This window comes from Candoia aspera, chromosome 2 (genome assembly GCF_035149785.1).
Source record: "Candoia aspera isolate rCanAsp1 chromosome 2, rCanAsp1.hap2, whole genome shotgun sequence".
Classification (NCBI taxonomy): Eukaryota; Metazoa; Chordata; class Lepidosauria; order Squamata; family Boidae; genus Candoia; species Candoia aspera.
The window spans coordinates 65,334,804-65,359,232 of NC_086154.1; the positions used below are offsets into that span (position 1 = coordinate 65,334,804).

General features: G+C 41.0%; 1 protein-coding gene across 3 annotated transcripts in view; it reads left to right on the forward strand.

The window, feature by feature from the left end:
- UIMC1 (ubiquitin interaction motif containing 1) overlaps positions 1 to 24,429 on the forward strand; it is a 75,287-nt gene that overhangs the window by 45,350 nt on the left and 5,508 nt on the right. For 2 of the 3 annotated variants that reach the window (XM_063292102.1, XM_063292103.1), the window contains exons 6-11: positions 1,007 to 1,071; positions 5,017 to 5,105; positions 6,592 to 6,671; positions 12,836 to 12,995; positions 20,854 to 20,932; positions 23,157 to 23,283. In XM_063292102.1, the coding sequence (XP_063148172.1) occupies positions 1,007 to 1,071; positions 5,017 to 5,105; positions 6,592 to 6,671; positions 12,836 to 12,995; positions 20,854 to 20,932; positions 23,157 to 23,283 (600 nt within the window). Of the gene's footprint in view, positions 1 to 1,006; positions 1,072 to 5,016; positions 5,106 to 6,591; positions 6,672 to 12,835; positions 12,996 to 20,853; positions 20,941 to 23,156; positions 23,284 to 24,429 lie in introns of those variants that run through there. The other variant, XM_063292104.1, reaches the window with a different exon arrangement.

The following is a 24,429-nucleotide window of genomic DNA, read 5'->3' on the forward strand; positions in this document are numbered from 1 at the left end:
GGTAAGAGAGATTGGGAAAAGAGAAAGGAAAAACAGAACCATAAATTTAGCAGAATAAGGTTAAAGGTCTGCCGGATTTGAGAAATGTGACACGTGTTAGGCTAGAGCAGTGTTTCTCAACCTTAGCCTTTTTAAGATGTGTAGACTTCAACTCCCAGAATACCCCAGCCAGCAGTGCTTTTGAAGTTGAAGTCCACACATCTTAAAATGGCTAAGGTTGAGAAATACTGGGCTAGAGAGTCCAGCTTTCCACTCTCAGATTGTTTCCTCATGCTTTTACACCAAAAAGCCACGTATGTAGGAGAACATGGATAGGTAAACATCAGCCTTCAATTGGCTTGAAAACAAAGCACCTGGCCCTAGAAGAATTCTTAAATCCAGAAAGCCATTTCGTTTGAAATTTGTATAGTAAAATATATTTGCTTACCAAAATGTACAGTTAGTACATTATTTAATTTCTCACTAACTTCTGTAGATATGAAATGATAATTCATTTGTCAACTTTATGTCCAACTGGTTAATTCTGATGCAGACTTCATTTTCAGGGTATATTTACTCTCAAAACTTTTTGCAAGATTGTATTTCTGTTTTGGACAGTGCAGTGATGCATCCAGCATCTGAGATGCATTGGTTCTCCAGATTGCTTCTTTCTCGGATTTAGCTTTTGCAACACTCTTGCTTCTGAATTCAACTTTTGAGTTTATATGAGGCCAAACTCTATTACCATTATTCAGTGTGTCTCAACTTGTCCAAGGGAACATGCCTTGTTTGCTGCAGTTCTTGTTTTGTGTTACTGGTTGTTATGCTGATCCTGCTTGACTTGGGAAATTAGTTACGATGGCTATCTAGTTTTTTCTAGCTTTTATTAGGGCTTTTCCTTTCTAAATCTGCCCTAGCTTTTATGATTTTGAGATCAGATGATCTTTGGATCTCTTTAGATATGCAGTAATATAGTCAATAATATAATATACAGTCAAATAATAATAATCATGTTGTTTCTCCTTAGGCTTCTCAAGTGCTGTTTGCAGAAGATATGCTTGAAGAAAGGGAGCCTGTACAGATTACACAAAGGTAAGGAGATACATTTCATTATTGTTGATTCTGGAAGATACAAGCCTTTTAGGCATTACCTGTGTTCATGGCTTCCTAGGATACTGTAGTCCAGAAATTCTGTCTTGAACCCGTAACTATTGCAGATCACATACTATGACTGTATTAGGTTAAAGGTGTGGCAATTGTGAACAGGACTTCATTTTTGTTTGGTGGTCAGATGTTGAAGGCAATTCTTGTCCTATTGTCTGAAAATCGTATATTCATTATCATTCTTACTGCATGTATGGTCCAGCAGAAGAGAATAGCCATCACAAATGTGCCCCATTCTTTAAAATATAGAGCAAGAAGTATTCATTGCAACAAAGATTTTTCACAAGTACAGTTCCTGGCCAAAAAAGTGATGATTTAATTTGACATACTGTAGCTCCTCAAAGCAATAGGCTTTCAAGAATAACAGCAGCAGTAAATTCACAGAGTCTGCATAGGCATGGCAGTATTGTGTGTGTGTGTGTGTGTGTGTGTGTGTGTGTGTGTGTGTGTGTATGGGTAGTCCTCGACTTACAACCATTCGTTCAGTGACTGTTTGAAGTTACAGCAGCGCTGAAGAATGGGATGATTCCTGAAGTTACAGCCGTTGCAGCATCCTTGTGGTCACATGATCAAAATTTGGGTGCTTGGCAGCCCGCCTGCGCTTACGACTGCAGGGGCACTTCCCCTCCCCCCCATCTCCCCCCACCTATGCCCTTTTGGCCCCCTGCATTCTGTGGCCCCTGCCCACCCAGCCGACGGTTGTAGTCTTCCTGCTCCTGACCAAGCATGCCCAGCCTGGCCCTTTGCAAGGCAGCTGCTAGCCTCACGAGGCCTCCTTCCCGAGGTTCCACCGGTGGTTTCCTTGCGAGAACTGGGGAGAAGGCCTCACGTGGCCAGCAGCTGCCTTGTGAAGGGCCAGGCCGGGCACGCCTCATCAGCAGCGGAAGCAAGAAGACAGTGAAGGTCAGCTGGGGCAGTGGAGCACAGGGCGGCAGGGGCCTCAGAGTGCAGGGTGGCGAGGGTGAGGGTGACTGCATCTGGGTAGGGGCTGGGACTGCTTGGGCTTCCCAGGCACTGTGGCTTGGCACCACACTTGCTGGGGCTTCCTGGGTGCTGCGGCTTGCTGGTGCTTCCCAGGTGCTGCAGCTTGGTGCTGCGTGGCTGGGGCAGTTGAGGCTTCCTGGGGTGGCTGCAGCTTTGCACTGCTCTGTGGCTCAGGGGCTTCTTGCAGCTGCTTGCTGCTCTGCAAGGCAGGGTGCAGCGCAGCCAAAAGGGCAGAGATGGGGGGGAGATAGGCGGCTGGGGGGAATTAAAGAGGAAGCAGTCCCTTACCTTACCAAGGCTCGGGGCTGGGAGGGACCAAGTTGGGAGTGGCTTGGATCGGGGTGGGTCCTTACCTAAGGACCCATGGAGTTCACTTAACAACAGCAATGGGAATTGCCAGGATTGACATCACTAAGCAATGTGGTCATGTGACATCTCGCTTTATGACCACATTGCTTAGCGATGGAAATTCCGGTCCCAATTGTGGTCATAAGTCGAGGACTACCTCTGTGTGTGTGTGTGTGTGTGTGTGTGAGGAATCCAAGAAAATCCATCCTAATAGTGACAATATTTGTTTCCTTGAGAGAGCAAATAACGTTCTTGGAAGTCCAATTCAAGTGGGAGCAAGAGGCACATGCAATTAGGGAGCTTCGAACTGTTTCAGAAAATGAAATAGAAAGATTGGGAGCTGCTGCTTACTTTTTACATTTGAGTCACTGCTACCTTTTTTTAGCAGGAATAACAAGATGACCATTTCTAGGATACATCCTTGGAGGTCAGCTTCTTTGAAGCTTCTCAAAACAAGAGTGAAATGTGTAGGCTAGAATAGTTTTCAGCAGAGATCAGAAAATGAGGGCCATTCAAGGAGATAGCACAGGTCAGGGGAAATTTCATGAAATAATTTCCCAGGAAAGTTCTAGTATTTGTGCCCAACTGCAAGTCTTGCTGCAAAAAGTCACTTAATTCTTAGGTTAGTTTTCCCAGGTCTTATAATTAAATGGTCTTGGCATGAGGCCACTGTTTTTTCTCTGCCTGATAACCTCTTTTCATTGATCTAACAACGTTTTGGCTGAATGCTGAATGAGGGAGCAGACTAACTGATGTGAAAACTCTTCCCACCCTGCAGTGAGGAAGGAGTAAATATATACAGAGTTACATGAGGAATTTGTTGGTTTCTCTTTTATAGTAAAGCTTTTTGGGGTGAGAGATTTGAGTGGGGGTCAGTTTCTTTATCGTCAGTGCTGTCAGGAGGGACTGGGTAGAGGAGAGCAAAGGAGGAAGAAAAAGTTCTCATTTCTTCATTGTGACATTGCGTTTGAAGTATTCATTAGCTAGCATTTAATTGGTGTAGTCCTCCTAACTTTGGGATAGCATTTATCTAAACTTCAAGTGGGCATAATGCAAAGCATCCATCCCAAAAGCTTGTTCCATTTTCATATCAGAGTTTGGGTAATAGGATTAGTATCCTGCACATTTTTCAAGCCACAAGCAGGCTTGATGCAGTAGAGTTTGCTTGCCAATCTAAAGCCCTGGGAACTTCATAATGCAGGCGGTGGCTGCCCTCATCAGCTGCAAGGATCAAGACTGACCATTCCGTGCTGTGACATCTAATTTCATCAGAAAGTGCATCTGCATTAAGCTAACAGTAGCTACACTATTCTCAGCTGTGTGCACATTAAGTGCTGCCATCTGGCAGCTGGCCCTTTGCCAGCAGAGCCCTGTGCTGGACAATGCATGGCACCCAAGTCAGTGGGTTTCAAATGCTATTTGATTCTTCAGCTTCTGGAGTAATTTTGGAAATAGCTTCTGCCAAGACATTTCCCTCTGCTGGTTTCTGCGGGCTACTCGGCTTTGTTGTTTCCTAGCTTATGCACAGTACGTTAGATCGAGATTTTAATAAATGATTATATGTTTTGTTGCCAGGAGATAGTTGATGTAACAAGCAATGTGTGATGACTTCAAATTGATTAGCCCATTTTATAAATGTCATAGCAAATGGTTTAGTGAGAGGCCTTTTGAAGTAAATCTTGATGGTTTACACAGAGTAATCTGCACTCAGCTTGGATTCATAACAAATGGTTTGAAATAGTTTTATTTAGTGAAAGAGTGAGAGAAGTCACTTACGATTTCCCATCAGAATTTTCTTATTTATCATAAATCAGCGGTGGCTGTTTCTGTCTGCCTAAGGCTTGTGGCTGAGTTTAGTGACTCTTCTTTAGTCAGTACTGGGATTCCTGTTTTTCAGGTATACACTTGCATATCTGATCGATCCAACAAGGGAACCACATAGAACTCTCGGGATGTATGAGAGGATGGTATGTCATAGCAGCTTATCCTATTTGTCTTATGACATGGAGAAATGGTGGTTTGTAGATGACATGGCTTTGCTGGAAAGTGGAAACGAGAGGAATCAGGCAAAGTTAAATGCAGCACAGGAGAAAAATGCTCTCTTCATGTTGACAGGACTTTGTGATACAGAAGCTTTGAATTGTGTCAGATTCATGCTTTCTGAGTATAGTGATGATACAGAAAAGTGATCAGTAAAATATGGCATAATGAAGAGTTCATTGTCAAACAGATCACTCCATTCTGCTAAGCATATGGCTGTTTTGCTACCTGGCATATGCGTGTGACCAGGACTAGAAGGCATCAAAGAAGCATTTACAGGTCTCAGTAAATAGCCTTACTTTTGCACAATATAGTGATTTGTTGTTGTTGTTGCTTTTAGAACCTGGCTGGGAGGAAGCAAATTGTTTGCAGGCTTTTTTCAAGCCTTTTTTTTCCTTCTCCCCTGCAACTCTCCCTGAATAAGCAGAGCTCACAGGATTCCATTTGCCTTTCACCAAATGCTTTGTGACTTTGATTTATCATGTGTTTGTATTTTGGCAGCATTTCTGCCTTGACTCCCTTGGACAATAAGAAGAGCCCAGACATTGCCACGGAGGATCATGCCGAGGAGGAAATCACTGTGTGCCCTGGTATGACCTCTGCTACAGTTTATTTGCAGTTTTGAGCCAGGAAGGTTACATCCTTTCCTTTCAGGCAAGCCTATATTGTTTGTTGTAATTGTAAACCATGAGTTCTCAACTGGTAGGTGGGCACCATGAAACAGGCAGGAGAATTTTATTCTATTGCAAACTTTGGGTTGTTTACTGCAAGAAAGGTGATAATCTCTTTACGCCTTTTGACTTAGGCTGCTTTATTACTATCATGGGACTTTGTGGTGCTGTCCCCCCACAAGCCTTTTGCTTCCATGGTATATTGCCCGCTGCTTCTTGCCCCATTATCTTCCTTTTTCTATTGTTTGCTTGGCACCAGACTGTAAGGATTGCCTATCCCAATAGACTCAGACTCACAAGCAGGAACTTAATGATATCTGATTTATTAAAGAATAGTATGCAAATACAGAGAAAGCTGAGAATGAGCAAAAGGGCGCCAAATACAAACTAAAAACCCTCGGCTCAAACGTAATCCCTCCCCTCGCCCTGCCGTTGCAAACTCCCCCCCCCCCCCAGGTGCTGGTAACCATTTCTGCTGATGTCCTGGGAAAGGAACCTTGAACACACGAGATAACCCAAACACATTCCAATCCGGCTGCTAACATATAACAATCCCACGAGATGGAATCCTCCTCCCCTCCCAGACGAAACACGCATCAGCCAAATGACATGCGAAACGTTACGATGTAACGGTAACATTGGAACGGTGAACATGACACAGACTGAGGATGAAATAAGTACTACTTGCTGAGCTGCTTTGGTGTGAATAAGTACCATTTCTGTAAGTGTTTATAGTGATCTTTTTTTTCTTAGTTAGTTATAATGGGACAAGATCTCTTGATCCTGTCTTTCAGAGACTGAATGAAATATTTGTTCCTCTCAATTCTGAATGAACAACTTATTCAGTGAACAAGAAATGGTTCAAGGTTAAACTGTTTTCTTCCAAACCCAATCTGATTTTGACATTATTTTCTTAAAGCAAGTTTCTTTTCAGTTGCATATGTGAAACAGGTTTAGGCTTAATTGTGAGGTTCCCTACATAAGGTTTTTATTGTTAGCAATAACTGAGGGGTGGTATTGTTCGGTACAAGGAAAATACCATCTATATAGTGCTGAGCTGAAGGGCTTTATTCTTGCATAATGCTGTTCACCGGCTTGCACCTAATGGTGTACAGTTTGCGTGCCCTACTGATCCCTGTTTCTCATTTAGCCATAGAGTGGCACTAGTTTTATCTGTGCACAGCTGCACTATGTCTTTAAACTTCTAGTTCGGCTATGTTGTTGCACATTGTCTGCTAACATTTGTGACAAGTCTAAAAAATGTTTAGAAACTGTGAAGACACTGTAAAGCAAATGGGATAAGTTTTATCAGCTGGTGTGGAATGTGCTGGGGGGGCTGGAGGGGGCTTATAGAGTCTAGGAAGGGGTTGGGCTGCTGCTGCTAACATGGAGACTTCTGTTGCAGAAACCCAGCAGAGTCCATCACAAGCTGTTGAGCCTGAGAGTGGAGAAATCCATTCATCCGGCAAAGATGTCTTTCCGCAGGTAAGCAAATCCCTAGGGAATAATAGCCAGTGAAGCATCTGGAATGCAGAGTCCCATTTCTTGCCCATTTTCCAAAATGAGCTGCTTTACAAACTAGGCAGCCTGCTAGGAAGTCTTGTTCAGAAATGTGTGCGCTCTTCTTGGGCCTCCTGGTATTTTCTTCCTTTTTATCATCAATTTCTCCTCTGTGGTTATGGCATCTCTTGTTAGCTAAGGGTTTGCTGTTGACTTTCTCACATTTGTCATTTTGGGTGCAACACTTATCAGAATGGTGCTATGTGAGCTGTGATATGCTAAAATATGCCAGAGGACACCACTGGATGCTACTATGGAAAGGGAACTAGTTGCTCCTGGCACACATTTCCGACTGAACAAAGGGGTTACAAACATGATAGCAAAACTGATTTCACAGTAAGATTAAACTCCCACTGTTGCTTATGGAAACAGGGAGTGGGCAGAATGCGTGGTGTCAATGCTGGCTTGAATGGTGATGTCGAATTTTGGATTGATTGCTATGTTCATATTAGTGCTTTCATTTAACAAGCTTAAATGTTTCTCTAAATTAACCCAGAGAAAAAGCTTCTCTTGCCTGTATCATTATCACCAGATGAATGCAATTGTGTTAGTTTTCCCTCCCTCTATCTGTATACCTGTGCTGCAGTCACCATGCAGCTGTCATAACAATGACATCTGACTTTAGTTGTTGTTTCTGGTAAAGACACCTAGTTAGGTTGCAATTTAAGGGGGAGGGGAATATCCAAAGGACTTCCAAGTACTGTTCTGGCAGGATACATGAATGCAGCAAATTGAAGAATGCTTGACAAGGTGATTCATATGTGAAAAGCTAATTCTTAGAGCCTCCAGCCTCCACAGGGTGTGTGCCTATATGAAGATGGCTATGGTGTATAGAAGCAGCATAGCCTTGTCATAGGCATGCTGATACAGCTGATGCTTTTCATGGCTCAGACATTTCTGGCCGTGTGCCCTGGGTCTGCTAGAGGTTTGGGCTGTATGAGAGAGTATATCGATGAGTAACTGGGTGCTCACAGCCTAAAAGGGCACTAGGGTGGTCTCAATTAGGAGATGGTCCTTTACATTTTATGAATGGGCTCTGGGCTGGATTTAAGAGGGGGGATTTATGTTGTGGCACTGATTCATTGGAATGGCATTTCCCTTGAAAGTAAGTGTAAATAAGGCCTTGCTACAATTTAGGCTTAGGCTGAAAATCTTTTTCATTCCTCCTGACATTTGAAAGGTTATAAGGTGCAGTTGAACTACTCATAGCCGTTGCAATGTTATTTTATGTATTTCATTGTTGTATGCTGTATTATATATTCCTGGATTTAAATGCATTTTTCAAACATGATGCAATGTGTGAAGGTGCCTTCCATGATAAGAGGTGCATAAACATTTTAAATGAATGAATGAATGAATGACGCAGGCAGGCAGCAAGTGGTCAAATGACAGTTGCTCAGAATAAGAAAGTAGCCCATCTTACACCTTGCCATGTGATGCTGAGCAGAGGGATCCAAATGCTATGACATGATTTAATCCTCAGATTAACAGACAGAATTAGAGAATAATAGTATCTTGTGTTCTGTGGCTGAGTAATTAATGGGAGACAAGCCATACAACATTAACAAGCCTGATTCTGTATCCACACCAATGCTGCCTCCTTTGCTGGCCCACAGAGGAGGTTTTAGCTGCAAACTGCAGGAGATACTGTTGCTTTCCCCTTGGCTGGGTGGACTGCCAATCATGCAGTTAAAGCATCCCTCTACCATTCTCCCAGGACTTATCGAAAGCCATGCCGGGGAAAGGGCTGACAAGTGTTGCTACACAATGCTGCATTTACATTTACAATGAGTTATTTACTGTGGGAGTGTAAGCAGTTTGTTTGGACACCTGGCATTTGCAAAAGATATGCTCTGCAAGGCTGTATAAAGTGGAAATGGGGCAGAAAGAGACAGTTCTTCACATCTGTATATGTGTCATCTTATTAGGGTAACACCAGTTTGATCAGAACTCTCCATCTCTGGCATCGTTCTATGCCTGGCATATCTTCATGACACACCAAAGCATAATGAGACGTTGCAGTGCCAAGATGTGAAATACTCGGAAGATGTGGTGGTGTACTAATAGCTGCCACGTAGCTTAACAACCACAGAACTCTCACCTCAATTCAATTATTTGTCTCAGATTTCTTTAGAGAAGGATTTTGTGAGGTTTTGCCTATGATTTGATTCTGATCACATGTCAGCAGGATGAAACTGTTGAGATTTTTTTTAAAGGCCAATCATACAAATCCCTGTCCATGTAAGCAGTCTTCAATCAGTCAGTGAAATTTCTTACATAGAATTGGTCTCTTACTTTACTATGTAAATTTTGTAATGAAACTGCTAAGCAACAGGCCTACTTAACAGAGACTACTCATAAAACAAAACATGAAGCATGCCAAAGCAAGCAATCAACTGCCTCTCCTGATGGTTTCCTTGGAACTGAGCCCTTGTAAGACATAGATGACAGTTTCTCCCCATTTCTCTTGTCCTGTGTCTGAATAAGAGAGTTTCTTAGTCTCACCCCAATAAAAATAACCTTATCCTAGTTCATATACCATAGATTCCATCTAGCTAGTTTAACATTTGAACAGACACTTTAATGGTTCTGGCAAATCTTTGAAATGCATAGGAATCTTTAGGTAGACTGACATTAGGAGAATAAGATGGTGGTAGTCAATTTTTGCCTGTTGGAAACATGAGTATTTTAAGGCAGAGGCTGTGTGTTTCAGATGGAGAAACACACGGTGACTCTGAGACTTTGTTGGAGATTCAAAACGGGTAGGCTTAATGATATGTAGATAATAGTGCTTAACTTTATCCCACAAAAAGCCAGGAAAGAACTCTAACTCTTCCTCTTGTATCACAGACTCCTTTTGAGATAGGTTAAGTGGGTACAGGATTTAAAGAGCCAAAGGGCTGGCTGCCATTCCCTTTCTTTCCTCTGATTCTGGGGGCAGGGGGGGGGGTAGTTATGACTGCAAGAGAGACAGTTACAACACCTGGAAGTGAAGAAGGAATCTGGATATAATTTCCCTGCTTCCAGTAGGCAGCCTGTTTTCTCCACTCACATTGCTTTAGGTGCAGCTAAATAATTACAGATAGCTATTCTGAGCGATTAAGCTGGTAGAAAGAGCAAACTCTCATGGGAATGTTAGAAAATACACATTTTCAACCTCCAATCTAAATAATAAGCTGGTGTTTATTAATGTATGGAGAGCTAAAAAGAGAAAACTGATTGATACGCATGAATGAAAATAAACGGTGAACATTTACTAGTCTACACTGACACATACCACATGCAGAGGTCATTTGGAGAATAGTGTTTTATTGGATTGTGAAGCATGTATAACATGCCCATTGACAAACATCTGGTAACAAGTCTGAGAGAAAGGAATAAGGAGGAAATTGCTTTTTATTCTGCATGGCTAAAGTTGGAGACCCAGGGAGCAGACTGACTGGCTTGTTTAGTTTATTAAGCAGGATTTGAGCATGTTCACAAGAAGGATCTATTTCTTATCTTCTGGAGCTGGGAACTAAGCTACAGAAATGTCTTAATATAAGATTTTAAATTTTAATGTAATTTAATTATTTTTAATTATTTAAAAATATTTTGAGGACTGGGAGATGAAATCTAAGAAAGAAGACCATGTTGCCTGTGTGGTGGTCTCTCATGAAGGATACACAGGCTGCAAGTTTTCTCAGGATGAGAGCTTGTGGTCTCTCATGAAGAATGTAGGAAGAATGCACAGACACAACTTCCTCGGGATGAGAGCCCCGATTCAAGCCGTAAGCTCTCTTTTATTTTCCCCCAGCTAAGCAAGTACACTAAAACAGTAATTCACATAGCAGAAGGCTGATTGGTCTAAATAGCAATGCATACCTCATGTAACCCCCCTGATAGCCTCCTGGCACAGCTCAGGTTACAGCTCGTGTTGCCTTGTGAGGAAAGTTTTTGCTACAACCTTATCCACTATGGAAGTTCAAGGAGGTTCAATGTAAATAAACATCTTGCACAGCTGTCGTGGTTTGCCAGCCAACAGCATAGCATGCAATGCTCTCTACATGCCTGTCCCCTGCTAGAACGGTTGCATCAAATAATTTATTGTCTGGCTGTTGGGTGCCTTCTAGAAACTTAAGCTACAGTATATTTTCTAAGGCACAATAGTTTAGTTTAGGCTTAGCTTGGTCTGTGAATTTAACCACTGTGATTTGTTTACCATGCTTTATGACTTACATCTTGTATGAATAGTCATTGTGTCTTATTCAGCAACTCATGGTTAAAATAAACCGTAGCTTAGTGTGAATCTAGTCATTGTAGTTATCAGGTTATCAGTTGTAACCAGGACTGGAAATGATCAGTCCGAGGGACAAGTCTCTCTGATCTCAGATAAGCAAGTTTTATTAGGAAAAAAGGTTAAAGTAACAACTCAAGAATTTTGGCAAGTACTTTACTTTCAGGATGATAATATAGATATAAGCCAGTTGAGGCAGAGTCTTTCTTGCACTTTTTTGATATAAAGGGGAGGTGGCCTGTCTTTTTTGAGAAGGTAGGCCAGCTTGCATCTGTTGATTGTTTTAGAAATTGCTAGTAGTCTTCCTATGAAAGTGAGAACCAGCTCTTACATCAGGCACAAGTTGTAAAGGATTAGATATGTAACGGTGCCCCAGCCAGGAAACTAAAACATTTTCCTATTCACGTACAAGCAACAGAACCATCTATATTAGGCTTATCATGTTTAACAGTAGCTAGTATGTGCCCAGAAGAAGCTCACAAGCTGCTGAAGGATGGTTCTTTGTTAAGAAAAAGAAGACCCTTGCTTAGGCCAGATCCTGTCTGATCCAGCCTCCTCTCCTATTCTATTCTTAGTTCTTACAATTCTCTATTTGAGAAATACCTAGCTACCTACTGACCAAAAATTAATTTTGTTTAGCAGTAACTAATATAATATTAAAGAGATATTTGATTGGATAAAGAGCAGACTGAGGCTTGGAAACGTAAGAAAGTTTTTAAAAGTATACTTAATAGGACTATGTGGCAATTTGAAGTTAAATTTGGATTGTCTAAAGCAGCCAACCTTTTCCCTGGGATTGCATGGCAGTTGCAGAGAGCAGTCATGTCATCCTGGGAAAAGACATAGCTGCTTTAAAGAGATGGAGACAGGTGCTATATTCACACTCCTATATACTGAGAAGTACCTTTGGGGAACTGAATGTGAAGCATTGCACAGCCTGGATGCTTAATTGGGTAAAGGTTAACTTAGAATTCAGAACTGGGGCATGCATCTGTCACCAGAATTCCCACCATCGGAAAAATGAAATGAGCCACTTGTTCACTGCAAATCTGAATTTCAACCAGGTTCTAGTAAAGATACTGTTTTCCCCAGAACAAAACTACATCCTGCTCCAGGGAAGAATGCTAAGACTATCAAAAAAGTGCAAGAAAGACTCTGCCTCAACTGGCCTATATCTATATTACCATCCTGAAAGTAAAGTACTTGCCAAAATTCTTGAGTTGTTACTTTAACCTTTTTCCTAATAAAACTTGCTAATCTGAGATCAGAGAGACTTTTTCAATTACTCTATACATAGATTTGAAACCAGCTGGAGTCAGTAAAGAGGAAATACTCAAAAAAAAGCTTCAAGATCCCCAAGTGTCCTTTATCCCGGTAGGAGAAAACACTGATGGAAATATGGCTACCTAGGGACAGGCAAACTCTGCCTTGGGTGCATGAGAAATCTGTCAGTCACTTTTACTTTTGGTTGCCACTGTTCTCCTTTCCTCAATTTAAGGATGTTTTACACTTTCCCCACGAGAATGGCACACTGATGGCACCAGGGATCCTTGCTTTAAATAGAGCACATGGCTCTTAAGGGGAGCCTTGTGGTGATTTGGGAGGACATAGTGTCTTTGAAAGGAACATTGATTATCAGCAGTGTAGTACTAACTCATCAGTGCCAGGCTCTTGGATCTGTTGAGTGGCAAAAAGGTTCTGGGACTGGGAAGATCAAGCCAAGGGAGGTTTGGAAATAACAGATGATCAAGGCTGAGCATGGACAGCAAACTATGCAACACAAACTTAGCTGATTTGTTATCCCCTTTCACAGGCTGAAGAAGATGCAAGAGAGCATGCGCCTGTGCACAGCCCTCAAGCTAATGACCCCATGTCATGTCCGCTGTGCGAACACAGATTCCCAGCTTCAGAGATTGAGCTACATGCTATGTATTGTAATGGCACAGGAGAGGACGCAGTTGAAGATGGCCCAGGTTTGTTGCCTTCTCTGATTTGCAGTTGTGTTTCAGTTCTGGTCCACCTACTGCATCTATTTGTGCAATTATGGCATTAGTTAGGAAAATCCTTTGGTCACCCATAGGAAAATTAATCAAACCAGAGCATTGAATGAGATCCAATCCGTTGTCTAATTTAATGCCTTACTCTAGGACAACTTCCATACAATTCTGGATAGTTATCCAGTGCTCAGATTTGAGTACCTGTAAGTAAACTGATACGATAGATGGAAGGCTTGTAGTTCGGTGTTGGGAAGGAAAGAATTAAGACAAGATGCTATGACTAAGGCAAATCAACATATTTTGTAAATGTCAGGGGCATCTAATTAGCCATCCAGTGTTGCCCAATATTACGTGAGCAATTCTTGATTGGCAGGGCTTTGTGCTTGAGTCTTTGGCCACCCTGTATTGTGAGCACACATCCCCATCTGGAGCTCCTTGAACTAGCACCTTAGCCCATAATTCAGGCTCTGTTATTTGTTAAGGCAGCCTCTCATTTTCATGTTGTGAAGTCTTGACCAGCCCCTGTTCTCATCCATAATGTACTTCTCTCTCCAGGTCTACTAAGCTATTTACCACTGAGAAATCCTGTCCCTAGCAGTGGCCAACATTGCTGCATATGCTGCTGGATTAAATGAGTTAACTTCTAACAGTTCTTACTAGGCATTGATTTTTAGTAAGTGAAGGTCTGCTTGATATGATGAGCATCCTAAATACTTAACCTGCACAATTCTAGATGTGTATTCTCAGAAAAAAAATTTCTTTATATTTAGCAGCAGGTATGGTGCCTTAGGATCTTTCCACAGAGGGGGGCAGTGCCAATTTTAAATGGATGCTGTCTCCTTGTGTCCCAATGATGTTGTGGGGTTTGCATGGGATTGAGAAGCTGAGTTGATTAGCAGTTAACAAAACTTAATTCCTGCTTCAGAGGAAACATTGCAAAGATAGTTTTGTGGTGTTTCCTCTGGAGCTGCAGAACAGGTGATTTCCAATTGGTAGGAATTCTCACAGCATCCCAAAGCCAAAATGCTGTAGGTGCTATCCCATCTTGCTCTTCATTAGAAATAATAGAGAGAGCTTTGTTGCTCTCCCTGCCCCCTCATTAAAAGCAAAGGGAATGAGGAAAAAAAGGAAGATGGATGTGGCATCCTGGCTGGAGTGTCAGTTTTTCTGCTCTCCCATTGGTCAGGTGGTAGGTCTGTCATCCCCTTCCCCATCCACCCAGTCCCCGGGGAACAGCAATGTGGGTACTTGACATGCAGCAGTAGAATTCCAAATGTCCCTTCGATAGTTTTGTGATTTGATTAATATAGTATCAATTTGGTTTTTCCACAGATGGATTGATTATAGTCGATAAAGGAAACCAAGTTGACTAGAATCACTAATGCAAAGTCTGGCCTCCCTTTTAGTAAGGGATAAGACGCCTGGTTTCTAGTAAAGACAGTATTGGAAATATAAGATAGGGAGAGGGTGCTATCAATTTGCATTTTAATGGATATGATTAATATAATTGGCATAGTTTTTTTTTAATTAACCTTGTCATGCCACTAACCATGTCATATCAAGCTGCAGTACGTTATAGGTAAGCATTATTACAATTCTAAAATTACTACTTTCAAATATGAACAAGTTGATTTAGCCTTTCAGAAATCTTTGTATATTGAATTAGAAATTGTAAAAATCAAATGTTATGAATTTGAGCTTTTAAAAAATATTGGTTTCTTTGTTTCTGACCATTTGTTGTCATTATTTGCCTAAATCCTTTCTTGCTGCAATGATGACTGGCATTTCTATAATGAATGTCAGATTTTTTTCTAAATTCTAACAAGGGCTTGTGGATTCTCAAGAAGTATCCACGTGTCGTATGCTGTCCTGCATGCCTTGTGTTGTCCCCCTGTTTGTAGTATTTTGTACTAAGTTTGTGTTTCACTTACTTTATTTACTTAGAAGTATATACCTGTTTGTATAATTAGCTGCTGTGCATGTAGTGGCTTGTGCAGCACATTATTCTCAGGACTTCAGCACAACTTGAATTATAGACAGAGATTCTACTTGCAGCATGGAGAAAGTCCTTACTTCTGCTTTAACCGTTTCCATTGGTTGGACAGTTTTTTTCAGTTATAAATAAGATGGCTCCTAAAAACTATGTGCTGTGATACTAATGGGAAGAAATATGAAGAAGAGAATATAATTATCTAGTCATGGCATTTTTTGTTGTTTAATGTTTTGGAAATGGTAGAAGTGAGGCAAATGCAAAATGTAAAAAACAGAGAATGCAATAAAATCTATCCTTTACTTTGTACGTAAGCTCAGATTTTCCCTCCACTTACTTTACCTTGCTTGGATATATGGCTAAAATGGCTCTCGAATAAAACTTTCTACTCCCTTCCTAAAACTAGCTCATTACTACTTTCAGATTTTCCACAGCCTCCTTATCCTTCGTACAGTGTCTGTAACACTGAAACTATTTTATGGCAAATCAGAATCATAATGGAATCCTCTGGGAGTTACTATTTTTCCCAGTCTCTATCTCAGTAATCTGAATTAGACCAGACTTGCATCTGCAAAGCTTGTTAAGACATTTTCATATTTCCCTGTTAAAGCAATCTCCTAAAAAGTTGGTATAACTTTATTTGAAGCTGCTGAGTCAAGTTTGCCTGAGTAACTTTGAAAATTCTCTATTTCACATCCTCTGTACTTGACTAGTTTTTCTGAATAGTGTTTATATTTGGCTGCTTTGCAGTCCAAACGTTGAACCATCCTTCTCCTTGTTTTGCTCCAAGAAGGCTACTGTACTTCTTCCTGACCATTGGCTTAGGGGTCAGTGATCCAATTTGGGGAGTTCTTAATTGGTTTTCCTGTGAAAGTCTCTGGTACTATAAACTCCACCATCTTTCAGTGTTTTTCATTACAAAAGAACCTCTGTCACTTGTCCATCTATTGTTCTGTAACTGCCTACTGTAAATTTGCTGGCTATTATTTGAGTTTGTAATTTAAAGAAGCTGCATCAGCTTTGTTGATACAGAAGACCATTTCACCCGAGGTATAGTTACATGGTGTTTTGTGTTTTGGCGATTACTGTGGTTAAAAGTATCCATGCACTTGCAGCTTTTAACTAAGCTGGTCTTCAGCTTCTTCGGCAAACCTACCTGAGATCTCTTTTCAGGAAGTATGCAGAACACCTTCCTCACCATATTGTGACTTGTCAAGACTGGAGGCACATTGGTATGCAAGGATGTGTCACTGGAGAACATAGCTTATATATGGACAAACTGTTGCTCAGATGAAGTAGCCTGAACAGAATCGGTGGCTTTCCAGGACCAGTTGGAGTCCTCTCGGCCATTTCTAACACACAGCCATGCCATGCAGTAGAATGAAGTTTAACCTTCAGAAGAAAAGTTGTAGGGGGAGCTATGATAGCACTCCTCAATTAACTGAAAGAATGGCATAGAGAAGGAGGCCAAGATCTGTTTTTGTCACTTCACAGAGTGGAACACAGAATAATACACTGAAGTTACAAGGAGGCAGATTCCAGTTGCAGTGTAGGAAAAAGTTCCTAACAGGAAGGACTGTTTGACAGCGAAACCAGTTACCTAGAGATGTAGGGGCCCTCCTTCTTTGGATGTGTTTAGGCAGAGGCTGGGCAGCTACCTGTTGGGGATACCTTCTTAGTTTGGATTCTTGTAGTGAGCAGTGGACTGGGCTGAGTGGTTTAAGTGGTCCTTTTCCGTTCCATGATTTGGAATAGCCTGCTTCAGGTGGGGTTCATGAGAAGGAGGTAGCTCAAGTGAAAATTCCCAGAAAGGATCAGCAAGATAATCAAGTGTTGATCCTAACGGGAAGAAAGGGGTCTTCAGGCAACAGAAGGCTGTCTACATACCTGTATGGATTGACATTGAAGTTCTGGAGCTCCTTTCATGGCAGGTTACAGATGGAACTCAGATAGGAAGACCCCTAGATTTCCTTCCCAGACACCTGGTAACTACATAATGCAGTTCTCTTTTGTGGAACAGTCTTCTGTTTCTCTCTGTTTTGCCCTCTAGGTATTTCCAGGATGTTCCACCAAGAATATCATCAAAGATTAACAGTTACTGTCTCCCCGCTCCAAAGTTAGTCATTTCCAACTTTGTTGAAGAGAAATAGTGTGATGATGTTGCTGAAAGCATCTAGGGTTGAGACAGGATGCCATTCTTATCCTTCCTGCAGCCACATCTCAGGTACAAAGTGTCAGTCTTTCGTTCCCTTAGTCTCAGCCTTCCTCCTGCTGATGCTGTTTTTAAAAAAGCTTCAACACCAAGAGAAGTGGCACTGATACAGCGTTAAAAAAAGTAACAGAATTGGAATGGGGAAAGCTTCATCACTTCTAAGAAGACCAACATAGCAAGAAATAATTCCATTAATAAGAAGTACAGCATTAAAAAATACCACGGCTGATGAAAAAATATATGTATTTAATATATATGAAAGGATTGTGGGAGAGGGTCCTGTGTCAACACAGTGGGGAGCTTGCTGCAAAAGGAAACCAGCTTATTATCATTTGTCTCATTTGGGGATATTTTTCCCAGTATTTATGAAAATTTAGATGTCTGCTATTTTCTCCTCTGATAATATATGGAATATAATACAAAATTAAGAGGAGCTACTTGCAAAAGAAGACTGGTACATTTTTAAAAGATATTCCAAGATTTGCAGGCTGCTGCTTTGAGAAGCTATCTTCCAGGGTGGAATGGGGGACTTTCAGTGATACTTTATCATAGCAATAGGAGTGCAGGAAAGTATCTCTGAAAAAATTGAAATGAAGATGGTTCTCTATTTGGGGGCTTGTATCTACCACATTGCCGATGCTGGTCCTTCAGCTATTTTCTCCATATTTAAGATGCATAGGTCACCAGCGTGGACTGGTAAATATAACCATGGTGTGGAAAACAGAATCCTTTTGTTTATTGGATGCTCTTCCCATTTCTGTCCCCTCAAAATAACCCATACCAGATAATTTCTGAGATAAATTTTGCTTTGAACATGTACATTTATATTCCTTGAAATAGTAAAGTGATTTCCAAGAGACTATCTGTACAGTATCTTTAAATAGTAAGGAAATCATTAAGATTGTGTCTGAAGTCATATGAGAAAATTCATCCTTTCTTCCGATAGCCCAGGAAATAGTTTGGAAAAGCTTGCTCTAAAATTTTGGAGAAACAAAAGAGCTCAAAATGTACACATTAAAAAAAATGAAAGGGGGAATTGCCAGGAATGTACCAAGCTATTCAAAATACCTGCAGGGGACCCTTATGGGGTCCTCTAGGAGTATTTTAATTATGAAGTGCTACTGTTAGCTTCCAGACCATCTCAGCATGGATGGGAAAGGTTAGTCAATATAGAATGTACCGAAGGGAGCTTATTTGATGTCCAGAGGAACTGGGAAAATTGTGGCATGTTTTGTACTGATGGAAAGAAAACTGAAACTGATCAACTTTTAATGTGACTACAGTGAACATTGTGAACACAGCATGTTGTGAGAGAAGATGCTGTGCTCATTCTGTATCAAGAGTTGAGAAGCATATTTTCTCTCATGCTGTAAGTGGAGATTTATCTTGTAGTTGTTTGTTTCCCCCATTTGGTTTTTTCCTTGGGAATCTTGTTCTATGTTTGCTATCTCTGCTGGCATAATCCCACAATGGCTCTGTTGGCTTTGGTCTTTGGAATGGGAGCAGGTCTACTCAACTGTGATAGGCTAAGTCTACTCGTGATGCCATCTCTTTCTGTTGCTTCTGTTGGCAGTACAGGCGCAGGTCGTTCCTGGCATTTCTGTAGTGCTGTTCCCAGAGATTTCTAGCAGCTGTGTTGTGCCAGATGTGTTCTATTCTGCTGGAAAAAAAATAGCACTGATTAACACCTGAGCTGTGCACGAGGCACTCTGAAAGAGACTGTTATAGGAATATTAACAACTATGCACTGGCTCAGAGAACTGCTTTGCTTTTGCTGCAGACTTGCTTGTTAAAAATCCTTTGGGAGTGTCAAGTGACTCAGGGATTAATAGTCAAGCATGGAAGCTACTTGTACCCAGATCCAGGCCAGGTTTGCAGAAGTGGGTCGTTCCCTTTTGAAGACAGTCAGCCTTTTATGAATTTGTGAACGTCAATCACCACCTTTTTCCCTCCAAGAGGGCAGCCCAGAAGTGTCTGCAAGTATAAACTTTAACCCAGAGAACACAAAAGACTTCACATTGGTCACTGCAGCATGTAAGTGGGGAAAATACACCCATTAAAATTGCAGATGAACTAGTCTGTTACAGCAGTTATCGTGAGAGCAGAGACGGGGGTGCCAAGGAGCCACAATGTATGCTGCAAGGCCCAGACTGCGCTGGCACTGATACGACATCTTTCCATTCTGAACTCTGTAGGTGCACCTACTTTACAACAGATGTTGAGCAAACAACAACAGTTTTATAGTGCCTATAACACAGATTCAGCCCTTTCTCCTAATGAGAGCATTGAGCACAGGAAGATCTGATACCAAGCTGTAAAAATGCTCTAATACACTGCCCCTCCGCTAGATTGCCCAACAGTGCTTAAAGCAGCATCTGTTCTACATTAGAAACTCTAGCACCCTGGTGGAAATGGCTTAGGATATCTGATATATTCCCCAAGTAGCATAGCTGGTGGCTTGTCAGCAGAAAGAAATGGAAAGGAATTCGATTGTATGAAACTAACATTTTAAAACGATGTTTATAAATAAATGGCTAACAAGAAAAGCTGGGGCCTCTGGTTGGGTTTGCCAACAAACACATTATCTCTGATTTCATTGTCATAATCATTAAATCTAACTGGAATAAAGAATTGCTTAAGAGCTGTATATATGATTATTCTAGTATATGGTGAGATTTAGGTCCATTAGCCTTTCTTTTTTCCCTGTTTAAAATGTGTTTCTAGTCTTCCTGGTTATGTGATTATAGTAGTCAGAACCAGATACTATTTTCTGTAAAAACAAAAGACGTGTATAATTTGTGAAGAAGGCATCTGTTACGTTTTCTCTTTTCTTTTGCCTCCATGTCTCTGTTCAGACCTGCCCCCTACTTCTCAGGTTCTTGTCAAAACTCCTTTTTCATAATCTGCCCAAACCCAGGATTTATTAAAAATAGACCTTGTACCTTATGCAAATATGTAGACATGCATTCCACACTGAAAATACAAACTTCTTCTTGTTCAGGTTTGCCCTTTCTTCATTCCCTTGTAAATACATAAATGGACCCTATAATCAAAGCCGCTGGAATAGTTTTCACTTTAATTCATTGAGATCATTCATTTATCCAAGTCTTGACTGAGTCAAGTCATACTCCCCTGGATTTGAAACCGAGTTCTAGAAAGAGCAGATCTTTTGAACACTGCATGCAGCATTGTCAGACTTGGTTTCCGAGTTTTCCGTTTTTGTTCTGCAAAATAAGCAAACTGAATCTTTCTACTAGGTGTCAGAGTAATCAATAGGTGCCTCTATTTGTTAGGTTATTAAAACTGTTCATGTGAATGTTGAAATTAAATAATTTAGATTATTGGTGCAAAAGCCTTTATACACACTGTTTAAGTCAACACTTCAGTCTTCATGCGCTATAAGGGCATTCTGGGTGGTAGCTTTAAAACTTCAGCTTACAGAGTGGGAAATATGCCATTATAAATTAAACCTCACTATTCTCATTGTCATGGCCCAAGCAAACTGGTCCTGCTTGGCAGGAAGCTTTGAAATTGTTTTCTAAAATACATATTGTGTGTTTTGTTGTGACACTTGAGAAACCTGAGATCCTCAAGAAGAGAGATAGAACAACTGTTCTGTTTTTGTTTTCAAGTAATGACCCGACGACAGAGGGAAGCCAAGAGTAAGCTTACCAGCTGCAAAAAAGCCTCACAATCTGTAGACATTGACAAGTAAGTAGGTATGCTACTACCTTACAACATATTGTCCATTCTGACGATTTTCAGTTGAAGCCCTTGCAGATATTTCTGTTACATAAAACTTTGAAGCTTTGACAGAGTCACTCTCTTCTATCATTCTCTGTCTAAGAAGTATCCTGTGATGGGAAAGCCCATCTCATTCTCACCCGTTTTTACCTTTCCTTCCATGGGTTTGCCTAGGTTTTATATTCTTTTTGGAATGCCTGGTTCGCCATAGCCTGCCCAGAGCAGTGTTTCTCAGTCATATCCACTTTAAAATGTGTGGACCAGTGCATACTAGCTGGGGAGTTCTGGGAATTGAAGTCCACACATCTTAAACTGGATGAGATTGAGAAACCCTAGCCTAGAGAATGTTGATGTGCTGCTAGTTAAGCACTCTAGTTCTTTGCCCTCTCCCCCTTTTAGATTTGATGTTAAACCCAGTAACGCGATTGAAGCAATACTTGTAAAACGCCATTAACAATGGTAAAGGTGAGTTCCCAGCTTTTATAATCTTGTTCTGGAGTCTGTCAGGACTGGCATATAAATATACCAATATTCCATATACTGATTGTGTCTGCATGATTCAGACAGCATAGATGTAAATACATAAAGGTAAGGTAACAAATAGAGCTAATATTCAAGCCCAAATGCCAGTCTGGCCATTACGATACCATGTTTCATTTGAGTTTGGGTGTCCTTGAGCCTCTGCTTGCCATTCCACATTGTAACAAATGTGCCTGTAACAAATGTACCTATCTCACAGCTGTTTTCAGTGTTGGAGGAAATTACACATTCCTGCAGTGAGGGTGTTTCAGTATGGTGGAAATTTGCAACTCCTAACTCCTCTGTGTATTAAAAAATTAATAATAAAAAAGAGATCTTAAAACTGGTTAGCAAGCAAAACAGAGATCACAAGCAAATTCCTGTAGCGCTGGCATTGTGGTTTTTTAAAGTGTATTTTTGGTCCTGGGACAAAATCATGCTGTTCGTTATAATCCAGCAGAGGCTGATAGAGGCGATAAGTATCAAGGCAGCTTGCACAGATCTGTAAAGCAGCCAAACCATCAACATAGGAAGTTACCTTAAATCATAGACAGACTCTAAGAGTAGCATTGGTTGGAAGAATAGATTAATTGATATGCATATCTACACACCTCGGTCAGAGCAAAGGTATGATAGAGAAGGTTAGCATGGCTGATGCCTACCTGTAGTTACATTGTTAATGAAATTAAGAAAATCAGATGGAACTGGTTTTGTTTATCTTTCTTACTGCTGTCCTCCTCCCACCTACTCACCCACACAGCATCTTAAGAAAATCTGACCGTAAAAATCCTGCCTGAAAGTAATGTTGCTGTTACAAACACTGGATGGCAACATAACTAATGGAATTAGGCTAATTATAGAGAGGACAGCTTCTGTTTAGACACATTATCTTGGTAATCAGCATTGACTGGAAAGAAAATATGGAAAAGTACTGCAGAATTTAGCATCAAGGGGGCTCCTCAGACCCATTCTAGATACCATAGCCCAGCACATTTCACCTGATTCCTCTAGTTCCAGACCAGCAGTTAAGCAGCCACCGCAAGTTCCACTTCTGCCCTCGCATGACTTTTGTCCCTGGGGGGCAGCTTGGCTTCTTGGATAAGGTCAGATTCTTAGCAGAGGAATTATGGGACACAGTTGAGCTAGGTGGAGTGAAATGAGAGTGGGTAGGGGCTGGAATTTTTGCCATATTCTCCAGCACCAAATACTCAATGCTTCCTCCTCAGTATTGCGTGCTTTAAGATGGAAATAGTACCCTGGCAGATTTATTAGTTAGATGACTTCATTTAGGCTCAGGAAAACGTGTCTCTGACTTAATACACTTGATTTGCTTTTGCGGGGCACAACATAACTCCAATTTTACAAAAACAGACACTTCCTTCAACTGAGTTGACAGGGTATTTTATGTCTAAAAGGAAATCAGTAATGTTTGAGATAGCTAGAGGAGCTGGTTTTGCTATATCCCACTGCTGCAGTAGCAGGGCCCAAGAAAGCAGTTGGGAGAAAACTGCTAATCATTCCATCCTTTTTGATTGGCAATGGGCCAGTTTTATTGGTTACATCACTGTGCAGATCCAGCTCCATTGACAAGTTTTACCCACAAAACAGCTAGAAGCAGCAGAAATGGGAAAGAATGAATTCTAATGCAATTCTTGTCCTCCTTGCCTGGCAGGTGTGAGAAGTGTTACCTTTGTAAATGTCTAGTGCCAAGGAAAGAATATCAGAGTCATGTTGATGGCTGCCTTTGTAGCCGGAATGCTGATGGAGCACAGTGTCACAGGAGGCTACGGCGTGCAAAAGTAAGGATCTGTTTTCTTGGTTCACACCTGCATAGATAGACTAGCAGGTCTACTCTTTTCTCTGTTTATATCCTTTTCTAAAGAGAGATTGTGTCTGGCTGATTCTCCAACTCCATAAGTAAGCTTGGCTGCAGTGAACTTTAGACATACTCTGGCTGCTTGATCTTCATTGACTTGATTCTACTGTGATGGGATTACATCTCAACCCAAGTGGGAGCCTGTAGCCCTCCAGATGTTGGTTGATTCCAAATCCCATCAGTTCCAGCCACCATGATCAGTGGTCAGACAGGTCAGACATGGAAAGGGGGCAGGGACAGGGGAAGAAGCCAACCAACAGATTGTACAGGGAATTTCTCCTGCAGAATAAATTAGCCCTATGACCAGCAATTGTCCATGCCTGCTATAAGTGTTCCTGTTTTTAACTTGGTGCTCACTGCTATTCACTTAAGACTTGCTAAAATATATTAAATGGAAAGCATTCCTTCTCTAAGATAATATTTCAAGACACACAAATTAATGCATATTAAACTAGACTTTTTTAAAACCATAATTTTGGAGAAGTCATTAATGTACTTAGCAAAGGAGGACCACTAAGGCAGCAGCTTCTTTCTCAGGAGCAGAATGATTTCAGGTGTTTCCAGATGACGAGAGAATTTTTATTACTGTATTATGCTCATACCAAGGTTATCAGTGGCCCCTGAATATCTCTTATGCTTTGCCTGTTTAACGTAAAAGTCAATGTATCTAATCACAATAGTCTTAATTGCTAAACCATCTTCCCTGGATACATGCCACAGCCACTTTGTCATGACATACTGTACCTACATCTTCCCAGAGTTATAACCTTCGTTACATCAAGGAATGGCCTTTGATTCACAAACTGTATGTCTCCAGAAACTGCAACATCCACAAGAATGCTGATATAGGGTATGTTTACAATGCTTCCCATTCAAAGTGGAATTCAAAATTCCCACTCTTAGAATAACAGTTAACTTGATTGGGATTCACACTTTGCAAAGCTAAGTACCCTGAATTACAAAGTGCTCTCTTTCTGGATTCAAGGACTCCCAGATTCCTGTATACTCCGTATTGGTTGTAAAGACACAATTATTTGTCAAAGGTCAAATGTATATTTATACCCATCTT